At 36.7% G+C, this 18,081-nt stretch overlaps 1 protein-coding gene across 1 annotated transcript; it reads left to right on the forward strand.

Annotated features, from left to right (window-relative positions):
* Window positions 1-373: 373 nt before the first annotated feature.
* Window positions 374-840, forward strand: LOC113624934 (60S ribosomal protein L23-like). The gene has a single exon (XM_027115240.1). The coding sequence runs from the start codon at window positions 389-391 to the stop codon at window positions 809-811; it is 423 nt and encodes a 140-aa protein (XP_026971041.1). The 5' UTR covers window positions 374-388; the 3' UTR covers window positions 812-840.
* Window positions 841-18,081: the final 17,241 nt, after the last annotated feature.

Genomic DNA, 18,081 nt, shown 5'->3' on the forward strand with positions numbered 1-18,081 from the left:
TGTCAATTTCAGGTCCCTGCAGGCTGCTTGGCCAAACAAAATGGATGGCAAGGCAGCAACACCAAGGAGTAGCTTAGCTAAATTCTCAGCAGAAATATTAACTGGCAAAATGAAGGTGCAAATGATCAACAAATGCATTTTGAAAGTAAACTATTCTGCTAATTAAAGAAATGCATATTAAAAATAACTATACAGTGCCATATTCCCCTACCAAATGAACAAAGGTTGTTTTTTTTTTTTCTTATGGTATTATTCATTGTTTCCAATGAGGAGGAAGAAATAAACACTCATATGCCAATCTAGTATAGATGTAAACTGGTACAAGGTTTCTGGAAGATATTTAAAGGTATTAAAAATTACAGCTTTTTGTCCCTTTCCAGCGTTCAAGATGTCGAACCGAGGATGTGGTGGGTCCTCTGGTGCCAAATTCCAGATTTCCTTGGGTCTTCCAGTTGGAGCCATGATCAACTGTGCTGACAACACAGGAGCCAAAAATCTGTATATCATCTCTGTGAAGGGGATCAAGGGACGACTGAATAGACTTCCTGCTGCTGGTGTGGGTGACACGGTGATGGCCACAGTCAAGAACGGCAAACCAGAGCTCAGAAAGAAGGTACATCCAGCAGTGGTAATTCGACAACGAAAGTCATACTGGAGAAAAGATGGTGTGTTTCTTTATTTTGAAGATAACGCAGGGGTCATAGTAAACAATGAAGGTGAGATGAAAGGTTCTGCCATCACAGGACCAGTTGCAAAGGAATGTGCAGACTTGTGGCCCAGGATTGCATCCAATGCTGGCAGCATTGCATGACTCTTTGGTGTATTTGTAAAAGAAAAAAATGCTAATAAAAATTATTTGCTCCATGTCACTCTTCTTGACACCACCTAACCCTTACCCCCTCTGTAAAATAAAACTACCCAGTGCAGAAAAAAAAAAAAAAATACATTTTTAACTCTCTAACGTGAACAGAAATACTTTTAAAGAAGAGTGTTGGGCTTCCCTGGTGGGGCAGTGGTTGAGAGTCTGCCTGCCAATGCAGGGGACACGGGTTTGTGCCCCGGTCCAGGAAGATCCCACATGCCGCGGAGCGGCTGGGCCCGTGAGCCATGGCCGCTGAGCCTGCGCGTCCGGAGCCTGTGCTCCGCAATGGGAGAGGCTGCAACAGTGAGAGGCCCGCGTACCGCAAAAAAAAAAAAAAAAAAAGAAGAGTGTTATTTATAACTGCAAAAACGAAATAATGGAACAACCAAAACTTCCATCAATAATGGATTGGCTAAATAATGTTATGTTCACAGGAGTAAACATATGTGGTAATTAAAAATCACATTTTACAAGTATATATTTAAAGACATGGAAAACTGTTCATTGAATATTAGGTGAAAAAGTATGTATATAACTTCCCAAATAATTTTTTAAAGTATATAAATACATTATATTTAAGATAAGGCTAAACAAGAAAATATTAAGAGTGTTTTTCTCTAGATATTAAAGTTTTAGATTTTAATATTTTTAGTTTTTTTCTTTGTGACTTTCCCTATTTTCATTGTTAGGTTATACAATGAGTGTTAATTGTTTTTGTAATCACATCAAAACCAGTAGACCTTGTTTTCAAAACCATCTTAATAATAGAGCAAAAAGAATATAGAACAATTAGATTACCCCCAATCAAGTGTTAATTTTTTTAAACTAATTTTTCTGGCTTTTTCCCCTCTATCTGAAGTGATTCTACCTTAATGTTTAAATTGTTTAGATGCCTCTGGACCCATAATATCTTGAGAAGATCTACCTGGTGTAACCAACACAGATGCAATTTCATGCTTCCTACCAATGAAATTATTTTTTGATATATCTTAGGCAGGATTTGAGGTAAATGTCCCCAGCAAGAATGATAGCTTCAAGAATTTGAGACATTTTCCTATTTCATAACCCTTAGATATTATCACTGGACCCTGGAACTGTGCCATAACCATAATTGTTGTGGATGATAATATAGGCTCAGCTCAGCTCAGCTCCAAGAAGAAATTCTTTAAAATAGACAATAAATGAGAAGGAAAAGTCAGAAAGAGGATAGGGTCCCAGTTGAGTTAATAGTGTCTAAACTTGTACTTAAGGCTTAGTCTGGCTTCTGATACTATATCAGACATAATTCCTCCTTGTGTTGTGCCTACATGGCTTCCCATGATTGCCCTGATTTTCCATAATAATTTCTTCCCCTATGTTTGCAATTTCACATTGATTTACTTTTCAACTATTTTCCCTTTTGATACCTTTTCTATGCCCACTTACACAGTTATCTAAAGATGACTGGCCTAGTGTATTTAAGTTTTAAAGTTAAAGTTAAAAATCCACTTTGTTTGCTTTTTCTTTATATTGCTCAGCCTACAAACACCTAATATTGAAGATTTTAAGATGCCTTCCAGTCAGTGTATATAGCTCATCTGCATTAAGCAAGGGATCAACAACCTCGATGTGGCTTCCGTAAGCATGACATTCTCACAATTACGACAGGCAGTCAGAAAGTACTGTAGCACACCCAACAATAGATGCCATAAACATGTGATATATAAGGGCAGGAATAAAACATTGATATATAAACAAGACTCTTACTTTGGATTATGAAATGAGAGTTTTCTAAGGAACAAATGTGGTTATCCTAGGAAAATAAATATTCTATCATGTGGTACTTAGTTGAAGTCATAATTCTCAGTCTTAATATCAGCTCCCATATTTTTCTCGTATCATCTTCTGAAATATCACCAGAAAACATTTTTACTTCATTGTCCTCCCAATTCCAGAGCTAAACTCTCAAACCTTTAGTAAAAGAGGCCTTTAAGAAACTTGACTTGGAGAACAGTCTCAGCCATTGGTGGCATTTACTGCAATATGAGATATTAAACTATTTAATAGGTCAGAAATATTTTTAAACTAAAAATATTCCTTTCTACCTTTCCTTTCTTTATCATTACCTCATCTGTTTCTAAATAGAATTTTAGGCTGGGTCCTGTAACCTTAGAGCCTTATACAAAAAGCTATAATTTGTATATGTAACAAAGAACTTTGAGGTTATTGATAAATTGGAACATGATCTAGTTATTTAGAAAGTTTTCCTAATATGCTTGTATGTTTGTTCTTTAAATTCTCCTAATATGTATCTCAATGGCCTGGTCAGTTCAGTGAGTTCTATTGACCAATTTAGTCATTGCCAGTCAATTTAATCTGAATAGTGCGTTTGTGTGAATAGACAGGACATAGTCAAATGTAAATTTGGATGTCATCCAGCTAATCTGATCTGGGAACAGAGTAAACAATTACCATTAGTGTGAAGTTTGGGATCTGATTTCCGTAGCCAGACTTTCTATATTGGTCAGGGTAAAATAATTGCCAAGTCCTGTGTTTTTTGCTGTGTTGATCTGTTGTATAGACACAAGGGATTTCACTTAGCTTATTCATTCTTCCTCTCTTCACTTCTAGAACATTACGGTTTAAATTGCATCCAACCTTTTGCACATTTGTTCTGACTTCTTTACGTTGTAACTACAATATAGCACATTTGAGGTCAAATCTGTACATTCTAATTACACAGAACCAAAAGCAGACAGGCCCCTGTGCACTTGTGAACCAAATACAGCCAAATGTTTCCATTTGTGAGCCCAAGATTACTGGGGAATTTCAAATATTTCTGTATTTCTCAATGACAAAAAGGGCATGCTTTCAGCATTAAGGCAAAAGCAGTCTTTTTTCAATTTATAAAGCATGTAATAAAAAAACGTTTCTTTGTATGTGCTTGCTCAGAGTCTGGTTTTAAGAATTTCTTACAATGTTTTCTGTAGAAATGTTGTAGCTTAGTTTTGTTCCCTGAAATCTAAGAGATGAAACTGACTAGCAATAAAAATTAAATTGACCATTCCAATTCCACTGACCAAACTAAAAGAAATTTGAAGATGTACAGAAAAGAAGAAAAGAGTGTTAAAAAAATACATTTGCATTTTAAAAGTACATTTTCATCTTCTAAATCTTATTGAAAACAAGGCAATAAGATTTACATGACATAAACATATATGTGGTCAGGTATTTAGGAATAAAAACAAGCCTGGCACTGATTTATGGAATTCTTTGTGCTCTGACGTGACTAAGGGTGAAAGGTTTCTTTTGCTAAAAATAATGACACCCATACCTAAGAAAGCATCTGGATGCCATTCTTGGAACTATAAGACTTTGTTAAAAATCAGGCCTGTGACCCTAGTAACCAATCAGTCAGTCCATAATAAGTTTCTCTTTTTCTTCACATTTTATGACTTTCTTAGTCATAGTCTTCTTTTTGAACACTGAGTGTTGGTATATGAAGAAGCTCTTTCATATGTGATGTTCTACATTATAGAACTGGATAGACATTTATGACATAATCTTACTTCTATATAAAGATGCATTTTTTTCCTGCTGTTAAATGAGTAACTTGAGGTGTATGTGTCAGAGTGTGTGTGTGAATATGTGTTGTCATTGGCGAAAGAGTTAACTTTTCTGGACCTAAGTTTCTCATCTAAAAATATTCTGTATGATTTCAAGGTTCTCCTCTTCTAGTGTGGGTATGTGAGTGGGAGTGGTTGCCGGTGGTGTAGGGAAAAGGAATATAAGGTGTGTATTTTTCACACGTCAATTTTATAGTACTTATAATGTATACAGGTTAAGTAAAGTAGTATTTAATTGCATATTTAAGGCACAAAATAAATTAAAAAGTAGATAAAGAACATCAGGCAGCAGGCTTCAAATGCTAAGTATTTCCTACCTCTTTGTTTTCTAGTGAAATTTTGTTCTGAAACTTCATTAGTGAATTTTTGTCCTAGCCATATATTCAGACTCTAAATTTGTTGTCCAATTAAATAAATAAATGGTAAATGAATACAACATAAGAAAAAAGAAGTTGTGGAAGGCCAGGATAGTTTTCCTGATTTTAGAGATTACAGAGGAAATAAGCAATTTGGGGACTGGCTCTTTTCATGTGAACTTAAAATAGACAAACTAGGATCTCTGGCATTGTTATCCAACATGGAAAAAGGATAAGTTATTGGTAATAAGCTTTTTTGGGCTACGCTGCGTGGCTTGCGGGATCTTAGTTCCCCAACCAGAGATTGAACCTGAGCCCTGGCCATGAAAGCATGGAGTCCTAACCACTGGACCACCAGGGAATTCCTGGTAATGAGCTTTAAATGCTCTTTTTTCTTATTTTTTATTTTCTAAATTCAAATTTTTATGTTTTAGCATATATAGTAAGAAACATAAATATAATATGCTGTTTAAGTATAATACCTTATGGTTATCTTAATGACAAATTTTGTCACTAAACCTTGATATCAGAGTTTACATATAGAATTTTATTTACATATTTTTCTCATACATTCATATACTCTTGAGCAAAGAATAGCTGTCTTGGGCATAAAGAGGCCATCTTTTTTTTTTTTTTTTTTTTTTTTTTTGGCAACAATGCTCCTTCTAAAAGGATATATTACCAAGCAGGGAAGGAGACACAGGATACTTACTTGGCAAGATAAAACAAATGAACAGTGATCCCAGGTGACTCTCTTACCCATTCATGTATCTATTAGTTGTGCATCACCAGCTACATACACAGCATTTTCTTTACAAGCCAGTGTCTGGCATGTTGTAGGTCCTCAATGCATTCATTTAACAACATGAATTTTACTGAGCACTTATTATACTCTAAGCTCTGGTCCAAGTGCTGGGAATACAGCAGTGAACACAACAGGAGAATTATACCTGCTATAGTGAGTTTAACTGTGGCCTCCAAAAGATAAGTTCATTCTGAACCTCAGAACGTAAACTTATTTGGCATAAGGGTCTTTGAAGACGTAATTAAGGTAAGGATCTCAAGGTGAGATTAGGATGAGTTCTAAATCCAATAATTTTATAAGATAGAAAAGGAGAAGATACAGATAGAAGAAGGCCATGTGAAGACAAAGGCAAAGACTGGAGTCATGAAGCCCCAAACCAAGGAATGCCTTAATAAAACAGAGCAGGAAAATCATCTCGGGCACTCTTAAGAGACTGCACATTGTTAGTGCAATAAATCTATCAAAGCAGACTATGAATACAGTGGGGGTTTTTTTGGACCCTCAATATACTATTGTCTAATCTTGAACTAAGAGTCACCTAAAACCCCAAAGTCAAAAGATTTTTGACTAGATACGTTGTTATGTGGCCATATCTTCCACTTCCAGTGCTAAGTGTTATATTTTGCAGTCAGTTGTTCTAGCTTTCCAAGATCTTCACAGACCATAATTTTGATATGAAAAAATACTTACCGTCACCTTCAAATTTTTTGCCTAGAAATTTAGCAAGTATGCAAATTATGTTCATATCTCATTCACTGGTAAATCAAAGCCCAGTACAGAAAGTTATAGAATACCATTTTCAACCTTACTCTATGTTGACACTCTCTCATTAATCATTACATTTTGAGTGCAGCCACTTAAACCACTGTAAGTCTTCATATGTTATTTTAAAATCCTATTTTCCACAGGAATATCATAGGACTTTGTCACCTGCTAATTTAAATCTAGGTATATGACATTTATAATACTTCTTTGACTTACAGGTTTAATAAACTTTTTGAAAGAAAACTGATTTGACGTAGCTTGAATTTCATTCTTAAAACCACTCTGTCTGTCTTCTAATGATTACTACTTCTTACAGATAAGTACTTCTGTCTAAAAATTTACAAAACATATATTTGATCAACTGAAGTAGGAGTTTTCTCAGGAATGTCAGTGTGCTTTTTTTCTTTACCTAACATTTTGTCAAGATTTTTCTAAATAGTATTTTCTCTTATGTAGTTTTCTGGCATGTTTTAATTTGCACCAACATTAAGCAGTATGTATTTAACAAGCTTATCTGCAAGTCATTTCAATATCTTGGAATGTAACTCTATACCATTTATTCTAGAAAGTGAAAAAGTTTGCTATCTATAAAAACAAAAAATTTAGTTAATTTTTACCCAGAAATAAGTAAAGAGGGGCAACTCATCTGAAAGAATACATAAAATTTTGGCAGAAAAAATACTGTTGTACCAAACTGCAGGGATATACTACAAGAAGAAACAAAGTCAGTTCCACAAGAGAATTATGCACTTTAACTGCAAGTTACAGGACTTCTCTGGTGGCGCAGTGGTTAAAAATCCGCCTGCCAATACAGGGGACACAGGTTTTAGCCCTGATCCGGGAAGATCCCACGTGCTGCAGAGCAACTAAGCCCGTGTGCCACAACTACTGAGCCTGCATACCACAACTACTGAAGCCCACGTGCCACAACTACTGAAGCCCGTGCACCTAGAGCCTGTGCTCCGCAACAAGAGAAGCCACTGCAATGAAAAGCCCGCGCACCACAACAAACCACAGGCCCCGCTCGCCTCAACCAGAGAAAGCCCATGTGCAGCTACAAAGACCCGATGCAGCCATAAATAAATAAATAAATTTTTTAAAATGCAAGTTACTAAAGGAGATTCCGGCAAATTCTGCATGTTACTTCAAATGTGCTTTCCTGTCAGGAGGAAGGGTAGAGGTTCAGGCTACTGCTGGGAGAAACAAGGACTGTGATACTTGTAAAGATATAACATTTTAAAGGTTTTATACTAGGCTGAAAGAGATCTTTTCCTCTGACCAGATGAGAGTTCAAGGGGATAAATTTTAGAGGAAAGGGCCCATGTGGGAAAGGAGACAAATTTTCTGGAAGCTGCATTTGCAGCTGTGGACCTACAGCTATGTGGCACGTGTATGTACAAGTGTGTGTGTGTGAGGAGACTGTGTATATGTGTCTTGCAGGAAGTAGGGTGGGACAATATACATATGTCTCATCATCATGTCTCATTGAACAGAAGTCCATGGACTTCAATTTTGTTTGTTTTCCACTCTAATGGCACCTCTTACCAGTTTGCTCCAAAGTAAAGATGCCATCTTGGAATGAAGGGAATTACTTGTAGTGGTCAGAGCATGCCATGAAAAAACAAAGGGCAAACATTTTATGAAAGAGATTGGGTAGGAAATTCCCTGGCAGTCCAGTGGTTAGGATTCCGTGCTTCCACTGCAGGGGGCGTGGGTTTGACCCCTGGTTGGGGAACTAAGAAAAAATAAATAAACAAAGAGACTTGGTAGAACCACATAACACATCAGGAATATGATTAGAACACACAGCAAAAGTGTCACAAGTAGCTGGCTACTACAACAGAAGTTGTAATAAACACAGATAATAGGCATACATTTCCACTTTCTCCATCCCATTATAAATGACTAGAAAGCCATATATATATGGTTTTATAAAATTTTATAGTTCATAAAATATGACAAGGAGAAAAAATCAATAAACAGACCCCAAATAACCAAAATGATAGAATTACTAGACCACATCCTACAAAAAGCTCCTATAAACCTTGTAAATATTTTCAAGGATGTGAAGAACAACATAAAAAAACACCGAGAAGAGGAATGAAAGATATATGAAACCTCTAAATGTAAAAACTCAATATCTGAATCAAAAAATACAATGGATGGAATTAAGAGCACATTTCACACTGCAGAAGAAGAGGTCGGTGAACTTGAAGACACAGAAACAGAACTATCCAAAGAGAAGGACAAAGAGGAAGCATTATAAAAAACTAAATAGAGCATAAGTAAGCTGTGTGATATGTGTAACTGGAGTACAAAAAAAAGTGGGGGGACAGGGATGGAGCTCAAAAACAACTGAAGATATAACAGGTAAAAGTTTTTTCAAACTTGTTGACTACTAAAAGCTTACAGATCTAATTTTCTCAATCAACCCCAAGCAAAATAAGTAAGCAGATTACAGATGATAGATTAGATAGATAGACAGGTAATAGGTAGATAGATATATAGACACATACACACACACACACACACCAGTGCACATTAGAATGAAATTTATGAAAACTGGTCATAAAGAGAAAATCTTAAAAGCAGCCAGAGGAAAATGCATGTTACATAAAAAAATAAAAATAAGAATGACAGCATACTTCTTAATGGGAAATATACAGGCAAGAAGATAACAGAATGATATAAAATTCTAGATACACTAGAATGATAGAATGATATTAAAGTTTTGGAAGGAGAAAAAACTGCCAACTTAGAATTCTATGCCCAATGAAAACAACTCTCAAAAATGAAGGAAAAATTATGATTTTTTTCTAGGCAAACAGAAGCTGAGAGATTCACTGCCAGCAGAACCGCCTTACCAGAAATGATAAAAAAAAAAAAAAAAAAGAATGCTTCAGGCAGAAATATAATGAATGATACTAGGCAAAAATTTGGAAGTGGCAAATATATGGGTACATATAGAAAAATTTTTCTCAGGTTTTAATTTCTTCAAAAGATATCTGATGCCTAAAGCAATGATAATAACAATGTATCTTGGAGTTTATAATGTTTGAAGAAATAAAATGAAGGACAATAGCACAAAAGATGGGATGCAGAAACTGAACAATAGTATTATGAGCTTCATCCACTATATGTGAAGTAGTATAATATTATTTGAATGTAGATTGTGATAAGTTAAACTCCAGAGAAACTAAAAAATCCAAGTAGAATAACTAACAAGCCAATACTAGAGATAAAAAAAGGAATAATTTTAAAAAGTACTCAGATTCAATGCAATCCCTATCAAATTACCAATGGCATTTTTCACAGAACTAGAACAAGAAATTTTACAATTTGTATGGAAACACAAAATACCTCGAATAGCCAAAGCAATCTTGAGAAAGAAAAACAGAGCTGGAGGTATCAGGCTCCCTGATATCAGACTATACTACAAAGCAGTAATCAAGACAGTATGGTACTGGCACAAAAGCAGAAATATAGATCAATATTTCTGCTTCATAGAAAGCCCAGATTTCTGCAGGATAGAAAGCCCAGAGATAAACCCACGCACATATGGTCACCTTATCTTTGAGAAAGGAGGCAAGAATATACAATGGAGAAAAGAGAGCCTCTTCAATAAGTGGTGCTGGGAAAACTGGACAGCTACATGTAAAAGAATGAAATTAGAACTTCCTAACACCATACACAAAAATAAACTCAAAATGGATTAAACACCTAAATGTAAGGCCAGACACTATAAAACTCTTAGAGGAAAATACAGGCAGAACACTCTATGACATAAATCACAGCAAGATCTTTTTTTTGTTGTTAATATCTTTATTGGAGTATAATTGCTTTACAATCGTGTGTTAGTTTCTGCTTTATAACAAAGTGAATCAGCTATACACATACATGTATCCCCATATCTCCTCCCTCTCGCATCTCCCTCACACCCTCCCTATCCCACCCCTCTAGGTGGCCACAAAGCACCGAGCTGATCTCTCTGTGCTATGTGGCTGCCTCCCACTAGCTATCGGTTTTACATTTGGTAGTGTATACATGTCAATGTTACTCTCTCACTTCGTAACAGCTTACCCTTCCCCCTCCCCGTGTCCTCAAATCCATTCTCTACGTCTGCATCTTTATTCCTGTCCTGCCCCTAGTTTCATCAGAACCTTTTTTTTTTATTTTAGATTCCATATATATGTGTTAGCATAACGTATCTGTTTTTCTCTCTCTGACTTACTTCACTCTGTATGACAGACTCTAGGTCCATCCACCTCACTACAAATAACTCAATTTTGTTTCTTTTTATGACTGAGTAATATTCCATTGTATATATGTGCCACATCTTCTTTATCCATTCATCTGTTGATGGACACTTAGGTTGCTTCCATGTCCTGACTATTGTAAAGAGAGGTGCAATGAACATTGTGGTACATGTCTCTTTTTGAATTATGGTTTTCTCAGGGTATATGCCCAGTAGTGGGATTGCTGGTCATATGGTAGTTCTATTTTTAGTTTTTTAAGGAACCTCCATACTGTTCTCCATAGTGGCTGTATCAATTTACCTTCCCACCAACAGTGCAGGAGGGCTCCCTTTTCTCCACACCCTCTCCAGCATTTATTGTTTGTAGATTTTTGGATGATGGCCATTCTGACTGGTGTGAGGTGATACCTCATTGCAGTTTTGATTTGCATTTCTCTAATGATTAGTGATGTTGAGAATCCTTTCATGTGTTTGTTGGCAATATGTGTATCTTCTTTGGAGAAATGTCTATTTAGGTCTTCTGCCCACTTTTGGATTGGGTTGTTTGTTTTTTTCATATTGAGCTGCATGAGCTGCTTGTATATTTTGGAGATTAATTCTTTGTCAGTTGCTTTGTTTGCAAATATTTTCTCCCATTCTGAGGGTTGTCTTTTCTTCTTGTTTATGGTTTCCTTTGCTGTGCAAAAGCTTTTCAGTTTCATTAGGTCCCATTTGTTTATTTTTGTTTTTATTTCCATTACTCTAGGAGGTGGGTCAAAAAAGATCTTGCTGTAGCAAATGAAGCATTTGGTAATATGCAGATGTAGGGACTTGAGGCATTTGGTAGATGCAGATATAGGGACTTGAGGACACAGGGAGGGGGAAGGGTAAGCTGGGACGAAGTGAGAGAGTAGCACTGACATATATACACTACCAAATGTAAAATAGATAGCTAGTGGGAAGCTGCTGCATAGCAAAGGGAGATCAACTCTATGGTTTGCGACGACCTAGAGGGGTGGGATAGGGAGGGTGGGAGGGCAGCTCAAGAGGGAGGGGATATATGCATACGTATAGCTGATTCACTTTGTTGTACAGCAAAAACTAAAACAACACTGTAAAGCAATTATACTCCAATAAAAATGTGAAAAAAATAAAGTACTAAATCCAAAAGAAGTCAAGATAGGAGGAACAAAGGAATAAAGAACAGATGAGAAAAGTGGAAAACAAATGGTTAGAGGATAAATTTAAACTTAAATCATACCAATAATTATATTAATTGTAAATGGTCTAACCACTAAAATTAAAAGGCAGAAATTGTCAGATTGGGTTTTTTAAAAAATCAAGATCCTACTATGCATTGAATATTACCTAAATGAATAATCAAACTAAACAAAGTTCACAGACTTTGTTCCTCTGGCATTCTTGATATTTCCTCAGGTTACTGTATGAAGAAATAAACCCTCAAGTTAAAATACAAGAATGGAAAAGAAGAAGTAGGTTTAAACTGTTGTTAATTAAAGACAGAGGAGAAAACAATATTTGCTCTCTAATTTGTTTAGTAAATAATTATTCTGCGTGGACATATGTCTATTCAATGAGGGGAATAGAGAAAATTTCAAAAAAGAAAATATAATTTGAGGCTTATAAAAATTTGCAAGTAAACAGAATAATATAATATGCTAAAGACAAGTATAGAGATTTCAAAAAATTTTTTATGGAAACAGTATTCATATAGAGAAGTATACATTTGAGGTAATCTTTAATCATTTATCATGTGAAACTGACAATTTTTATAGGCAGAAACTACTTTCATGCTAAAGAAATTAAATAATATATAAACACTATGAAATGATAGATGGACTCTGAGCTGATAAAAAAAATATGTTAGAAGGAAAATAAAGTTCAGGAACTAATGTCAAAGTTTAAGAAAACGATTTCTGGTTTCCAGTTCCACATGTTAAGGGGTTTGGAAGCACTCTGCCCTAATAAGTAAAAAGCTCAGCAGACTAAAAACTTAACAACTATTCTTGGATCCAAAAGAGAGGGGAAAGACCCAGGGAAAACTACTTCCTCCAAGACTGGAGAGACAGGCGAATACAGGGAGTCAGAGTTTACCTGAGCAGAGACGCACAGTGGAAACTGTCATGGGAACCAAGGCCTGGATAGGAAAACCTTACCTGGAATTAACAAACTCCTGGAAACTCAGCATGGATAAGCCTGAGAGTGAAAAATTCCAGGGCAACCCAGTCATAGGCGGGTCCCACACTTCTGTGAGTTTTATCTCCACTATCTCAACCAAGTGCTCATAGTACATAGAGGACAAAAAAGTGCCTCATGCTTCAAGCAGGAGACGAAAGGGAATCATTTTGAAATATGACACAGCACTCTCTTCTTAACCGGGCCTACCCTTAGGAGAAACCAGTTAATTAGAGCCTAACCTGCTGGGGGTATTATCAGAGCTAAACTGACCTGACAATGTACACATTTTCTTTTCTTTTCTTTTCCTTTTCTTTTCTTTTCTTTTTTTCTTTCCTTTCCTTTTCTTTCTTCCCTCCCTCCCTTCCTTTTTATTTTTCAAGAATCAGGGACTTCCACATGACATGGTCAGTTTTTCCCTTCAGTTTTCACGAATTTCACTTATCTAATTAATTATTTATTGCTGGTCAAAAGTACTGCTATGGTCTGAATGCTTGTGTCCCCTCAAAATTCACGTGTTGAAATCCTAATGCCTGATGTGATGATGTTAAGAGGTGAGGCCTTTGAGAGGTGATTAGAGCATGACAGTGGAGTGCTCATGAATAGGATTAGTGCGCTTAAAAAAGAGACCCCACAGTGTTCCCTAGCCCCTTCCACCATGTGAGGACACAGCAAGAAATCTATAATCTGGAAGAGGGCCCTTACCCAACCATCTAGCAACCTGATATCAGACTTCCAGCCTCCAAAACTGTAGGAAATAAATTTCTGTTGTTTATAAGACACTCAGCCTAGAGTATTTTGTTACAGTAGCCCAAACAGACTAAGATAAGTACATTCAATAATCACTTCCTATGTTTCCTGACAGATATAACCAATGCTTATAAATAATGAATATCCAAGGCAGATAGACATTCATATAACTGAAAGTAATCTTTACTACTATATTGAAATAGTCATTTCATTTTATGATCTGTACTTCTTAGTCTGAGCAGTCAGAAATCAAGAACTATGGTGAAAAGTTGTGTTGGTACTAAGATGCTACTTTTATTATTTTAGTAATAGTATATTAATCAGGTTACCATATCTAAAACTTCTGAATTTTTTAAACCTTAATAGACTGCTAAAAGTTGAAAGGCATTTTCATTTAAAAATTATAATACACTCTATTTTTCTGAAACAATACTTTTCACAATTGTAATTACATATTATATTTGAATAAGTATTTGTTTAATAATTATCTCTCTCCTAGATAGTAAGATTACAGACGGGGTGCAGCACATAAATTCAGATGTTTTTTGTTTGTTTGTTTTTTACTCCAGTAGTACCTGGACTATACCTGGAACATAGTATAGTATGTGATGAAAATATTTATTCACTGGATTACCAATTAATAATATCTATAGTCACTTTTCTCTGTTCTTATCTCTAAACTAGTTATGGGCAGGGGCTAGGTAGAGAGAGAGGATTGGATGCACTCGGGTTTAGGGATGCATCACATGCTCCATCCTTGGAAGTAATAAGATCAGTCATCTTCAACAAAAGCACATCCACTGGGAGCAGGGAAAAGTTCGTATCCTGTTTGGTTTTTCTCTAAAAGCCAATCTTGAGACAAAGATTCACCTGCAAACAGTTTATCTGGAAGGCAATCTCAAGAAACACTGATGGGGAAGTGATGAAGTTAGACAGGAAGGGAAGGTAGCCAGTAAGTGGTAATTCATTGAGCAAGTTGCCACTATTGGTAGCTGAAGCAGAATCTTACTGGGAAACTGCAATTACCCCCACCTGAAAGAGATGGGAAATTTACACCCCAACTCCCATCAGCCACTGACTGAGACACATTCCTGAAGGAGTTAATTCCCTAGCACCCTGTCCTGACAGTCACAAAGAGAGAAGAAACTCTGGAAACCAGAAGAAGCCCCTCAGGCAGAGATGTATTAACAGATGTTGGCACTTAGAAGTTGGACCATTCTGCACTGGGATGGTAAAATACAATTAGACATGGGCTGGGTACCAATAACCTCTACTACAGGCGACCCACTCAAAACAAAAAAGGAATGTGATTGCCTCAGTAAGGGGGATGGGACCTGGGCAGCAAAACAAGTGAGAAATCACATTGCTTCTCTGTGCTAAACTAAACACCTGAATTTGTTTTACTATAAAGCAAACACTAATTCCATTGTTCCTTGGGAGAAACTATGACATACCATTGACCTAAATGCAGATGATCTCTGACTAAAGAGTGAAGTGTTCTCTTCAGTAATATAAGTTGTATTTGAGCTGTCTCTGAGAACTACTGCATTTTGTTGGGGGAAGGTGTGATAAAGAGCAAAACTCGTATCTTTTCTGTAAAGAATTAGACTTCATTGCATTCTCACTATCAGTCATGGAAGAAGCAAGTCCCCAAAAGAATATGAGGACTTGGAAGTCTGCCTTTAAATTAAGCTAAGGTTCAGAGTCATCTTTTTGAAACTGATGGCAGTAGGCCAGGCACACCAAGGAGTGGCATGCCCCAGGGTACTCCTAGCAAAATGGAAAAATCCTCTGTGGGCCAAGGGCTAAACTTAGAATCAGTCACATAATGACAAAAGTAATAGCTAATTGCTTTTAGTGGTTTTTTTTTTAACACATCAGATACAGTAATGCATTATTATATTTAATACTCTTCATAGCTTTTTAAGGTAAACAATATTTTTATTCCCATTTATATGTTTTCTGTTACTGCAGTGAAAATTACCACAAATTTAGCTACTTAAAACTTAGAAAGTTCCTCCTCTTACAGTTCTGTAGGTCAGATTGTCTAGGGGAGAATCTGTTTTCTTGTTCATTCATGTTGTTGGCAGAAATCAGTTCCTGTCAGTTACGAGACTGATATCCTGGTTTCCTCAGCTTCAGCTAAGGGCTGTTCCCAGCTTCTAGAGATCACATATTCTATGGCTTGGGGACTTCTTTTTCCATTTGCAAAGCCAGCACTGGGGGTTGAGTTCTGCTCACGCTTCATATTTCTCCTGCCTCTTCCTCTGCTGCACCTTTATCAATGACTTCTTTCTTCCTCTTTCACTTTTAAGGGCCTATGTTATACACTAGGCCCATCCAGATAATCTAGGATAATTTCCCTGTTTGAAGGTCCATAACCTCAATTCCATCTGCAAAGTTCCATTTGCTATGTAACATAACATAGTAACAGTTTACAGAGATAAGGGCATAGATATCTATGTGGGAAGGGCAGCTTTATTCTGGTGACCACAGTCCACACTCTGGCTCCCAAAGAGTCACGTCTGCCCCACATGCAAAACACCTGTGATGTGGACTGTGTCAGAATTATCTTTATATCCCAAGAACTTGGAATATTCTTGACAATCAAGAAATTAATAAATAAGTGAATGATATTTTTAAATTCTTGCTTTGAGTGTTGCCTTCCATGAAGCAATTTTCTTTCACCCTCTTAGCAGCGCTGGAAAGATTAACGCACTGAGACTCTGGTATTTATGTGTGAATTAATCAAATTGCTTCTTTTCACATTAGATGCCAAGGTACTGAGGAGAAATAGAAGATCACACAAAAAAGGCACTAAAATGGAAGTGAACATGAAGGAAAACTATATCCTGGCTGAATTTTCCTAGGGCCTCCTAGAAAAAAAAAAAAACTGAAGTGTTTTTAAATCAACATAGTTTCAATCTGTGGAAACTATACTGTTTTAGTATAAACCTTACTCCATCTCCAGGGATATAGAAGGAGAACATAAAATTCTTTTCTTCCCTCATGACTTTTATATTCTCAACTACCCAAGCTGAAACCAAATTCTGTTGATTTTATTGCAAGAAGTCTACTGAACCTATCCTCTGCTTCCATTGTTTTTCTGCTAGTTGAAGTAATGTCACTTGGGTTATTAAAACAACCTCATAATTTGCATGTTTGCCTCAAATCTCCTTGCTTCTAATTTGACCCTCCCAGCTATGACCCAAACTGCTTTTCTAAATTATTGATCTGTAGGGGACAGTAAGTCCCCTACATACGAACCTTCAAGGTGCGAACTTTCAAAGATGAGAACATGCATTTGCATGTCCAATTACGTAAGTTAGTTCCTGTGTCTGGCGTACATCGTCACGTGCGTGCATCCTCTACAAGTGGTTGTGATTTTGCGTACTTTTCTGTACAGTACCGTTGTTGTGCAACACAAGGAGCTTACTAATGAAGACCTGATTGAATTGGAGGCCCATAGAAAGGACGAAGAGAGACAAGAGGAAGAAGAAGTAACTGAAGAACTGAAGAGATTCACAACGCAGGAAATGGCAGTTATTTGATGAGGCACTATTAGTTTCTGAGGCACAGGACCCGAGCGTAGAACGGTACCCGATGGTTGCAGCAGCCGTTCAGAACGCAATCCAGTGCTACTGTGTCATCCATGATGAGAAAAAAGAGCTACTACCCAGACATCACTGGATCGTTTTTTCAAGAGGGTAGATAGAATTAAATCCAGCAAGGAACCAGAACCTGTGCCATCAACGTTCAGGCCTGAGTGAAATTGCAGCTTGCCCTCCGTCTCCTATTGCTGCTGATCCTTCAGCTCTACCATCTCCCACCTCCTCTCCCTCCTCCAGTCAGTAATTCTTCTTGCCTGTTCACTCGATGCCAGCCCCTCTATGCCAGCTGCTGTACTGTACTGTAAGATTTAATAGGTTTTCTTTATTTTTTGTGTTTGTTTGTTTCTATGTATTATTTGTGTGAAAAGTATTGTAAACCTATTACAGTACACGACTACATAGCCGATTGTGTTAGTTGGGTACCTAGGCTAACTTTGTTGGATTTACAAACAGATCGGACTTACGAACACATTCTCAGAAAGGAACTCATTTGTATGTAGGGAACTTACTTGTACATCATCCCCTCTGAAAATCCTTCAATACTTCTCCAATTCCCTTACCATGCAATTCAAGGCCCTTCCAACCTCATTTCAACCCTACTTGGAGTTCAGTCTTTAGACACCAATAGACCTGGTCCAAAATTCCAGCCTCACTACTTATCTGTTAGGTGATATGGGGCAAGTCACTTAACAGCTCTAAATGTAACTTCCTTATTTATAGAAATGGTATAGTACAGGGTTTTACCAAGAATTTGAGTTGTATGTCAAGCTCCTGGAACCTAGAAAATGCCTAATAAGTTGTAGTTATCATAGTAACCTTTATAGTCTCACTCCCTACACCACTCACTATGCACCTCAAACCCTAGCTGAACTGGTCTGACGCTTGTGGTACTCATGA

This window comes from Aethalodelphis obliquidens, unplaced genomic scaffold (assembly GCF_003676395.1).
Source record: "Aethalodelphis obliquidens isolate GAN/ISIS:26980383/991018 unplaced genomic scaffold, ASM367639v1 scaffold2, whole genome shotgun sequence".
NCBI lineage: Eukaryota > Metazoa > Chordata > Mammalia > Artiodactyla > Delphinidae > Aethalodelphis > Aethalodelphis obliquidens.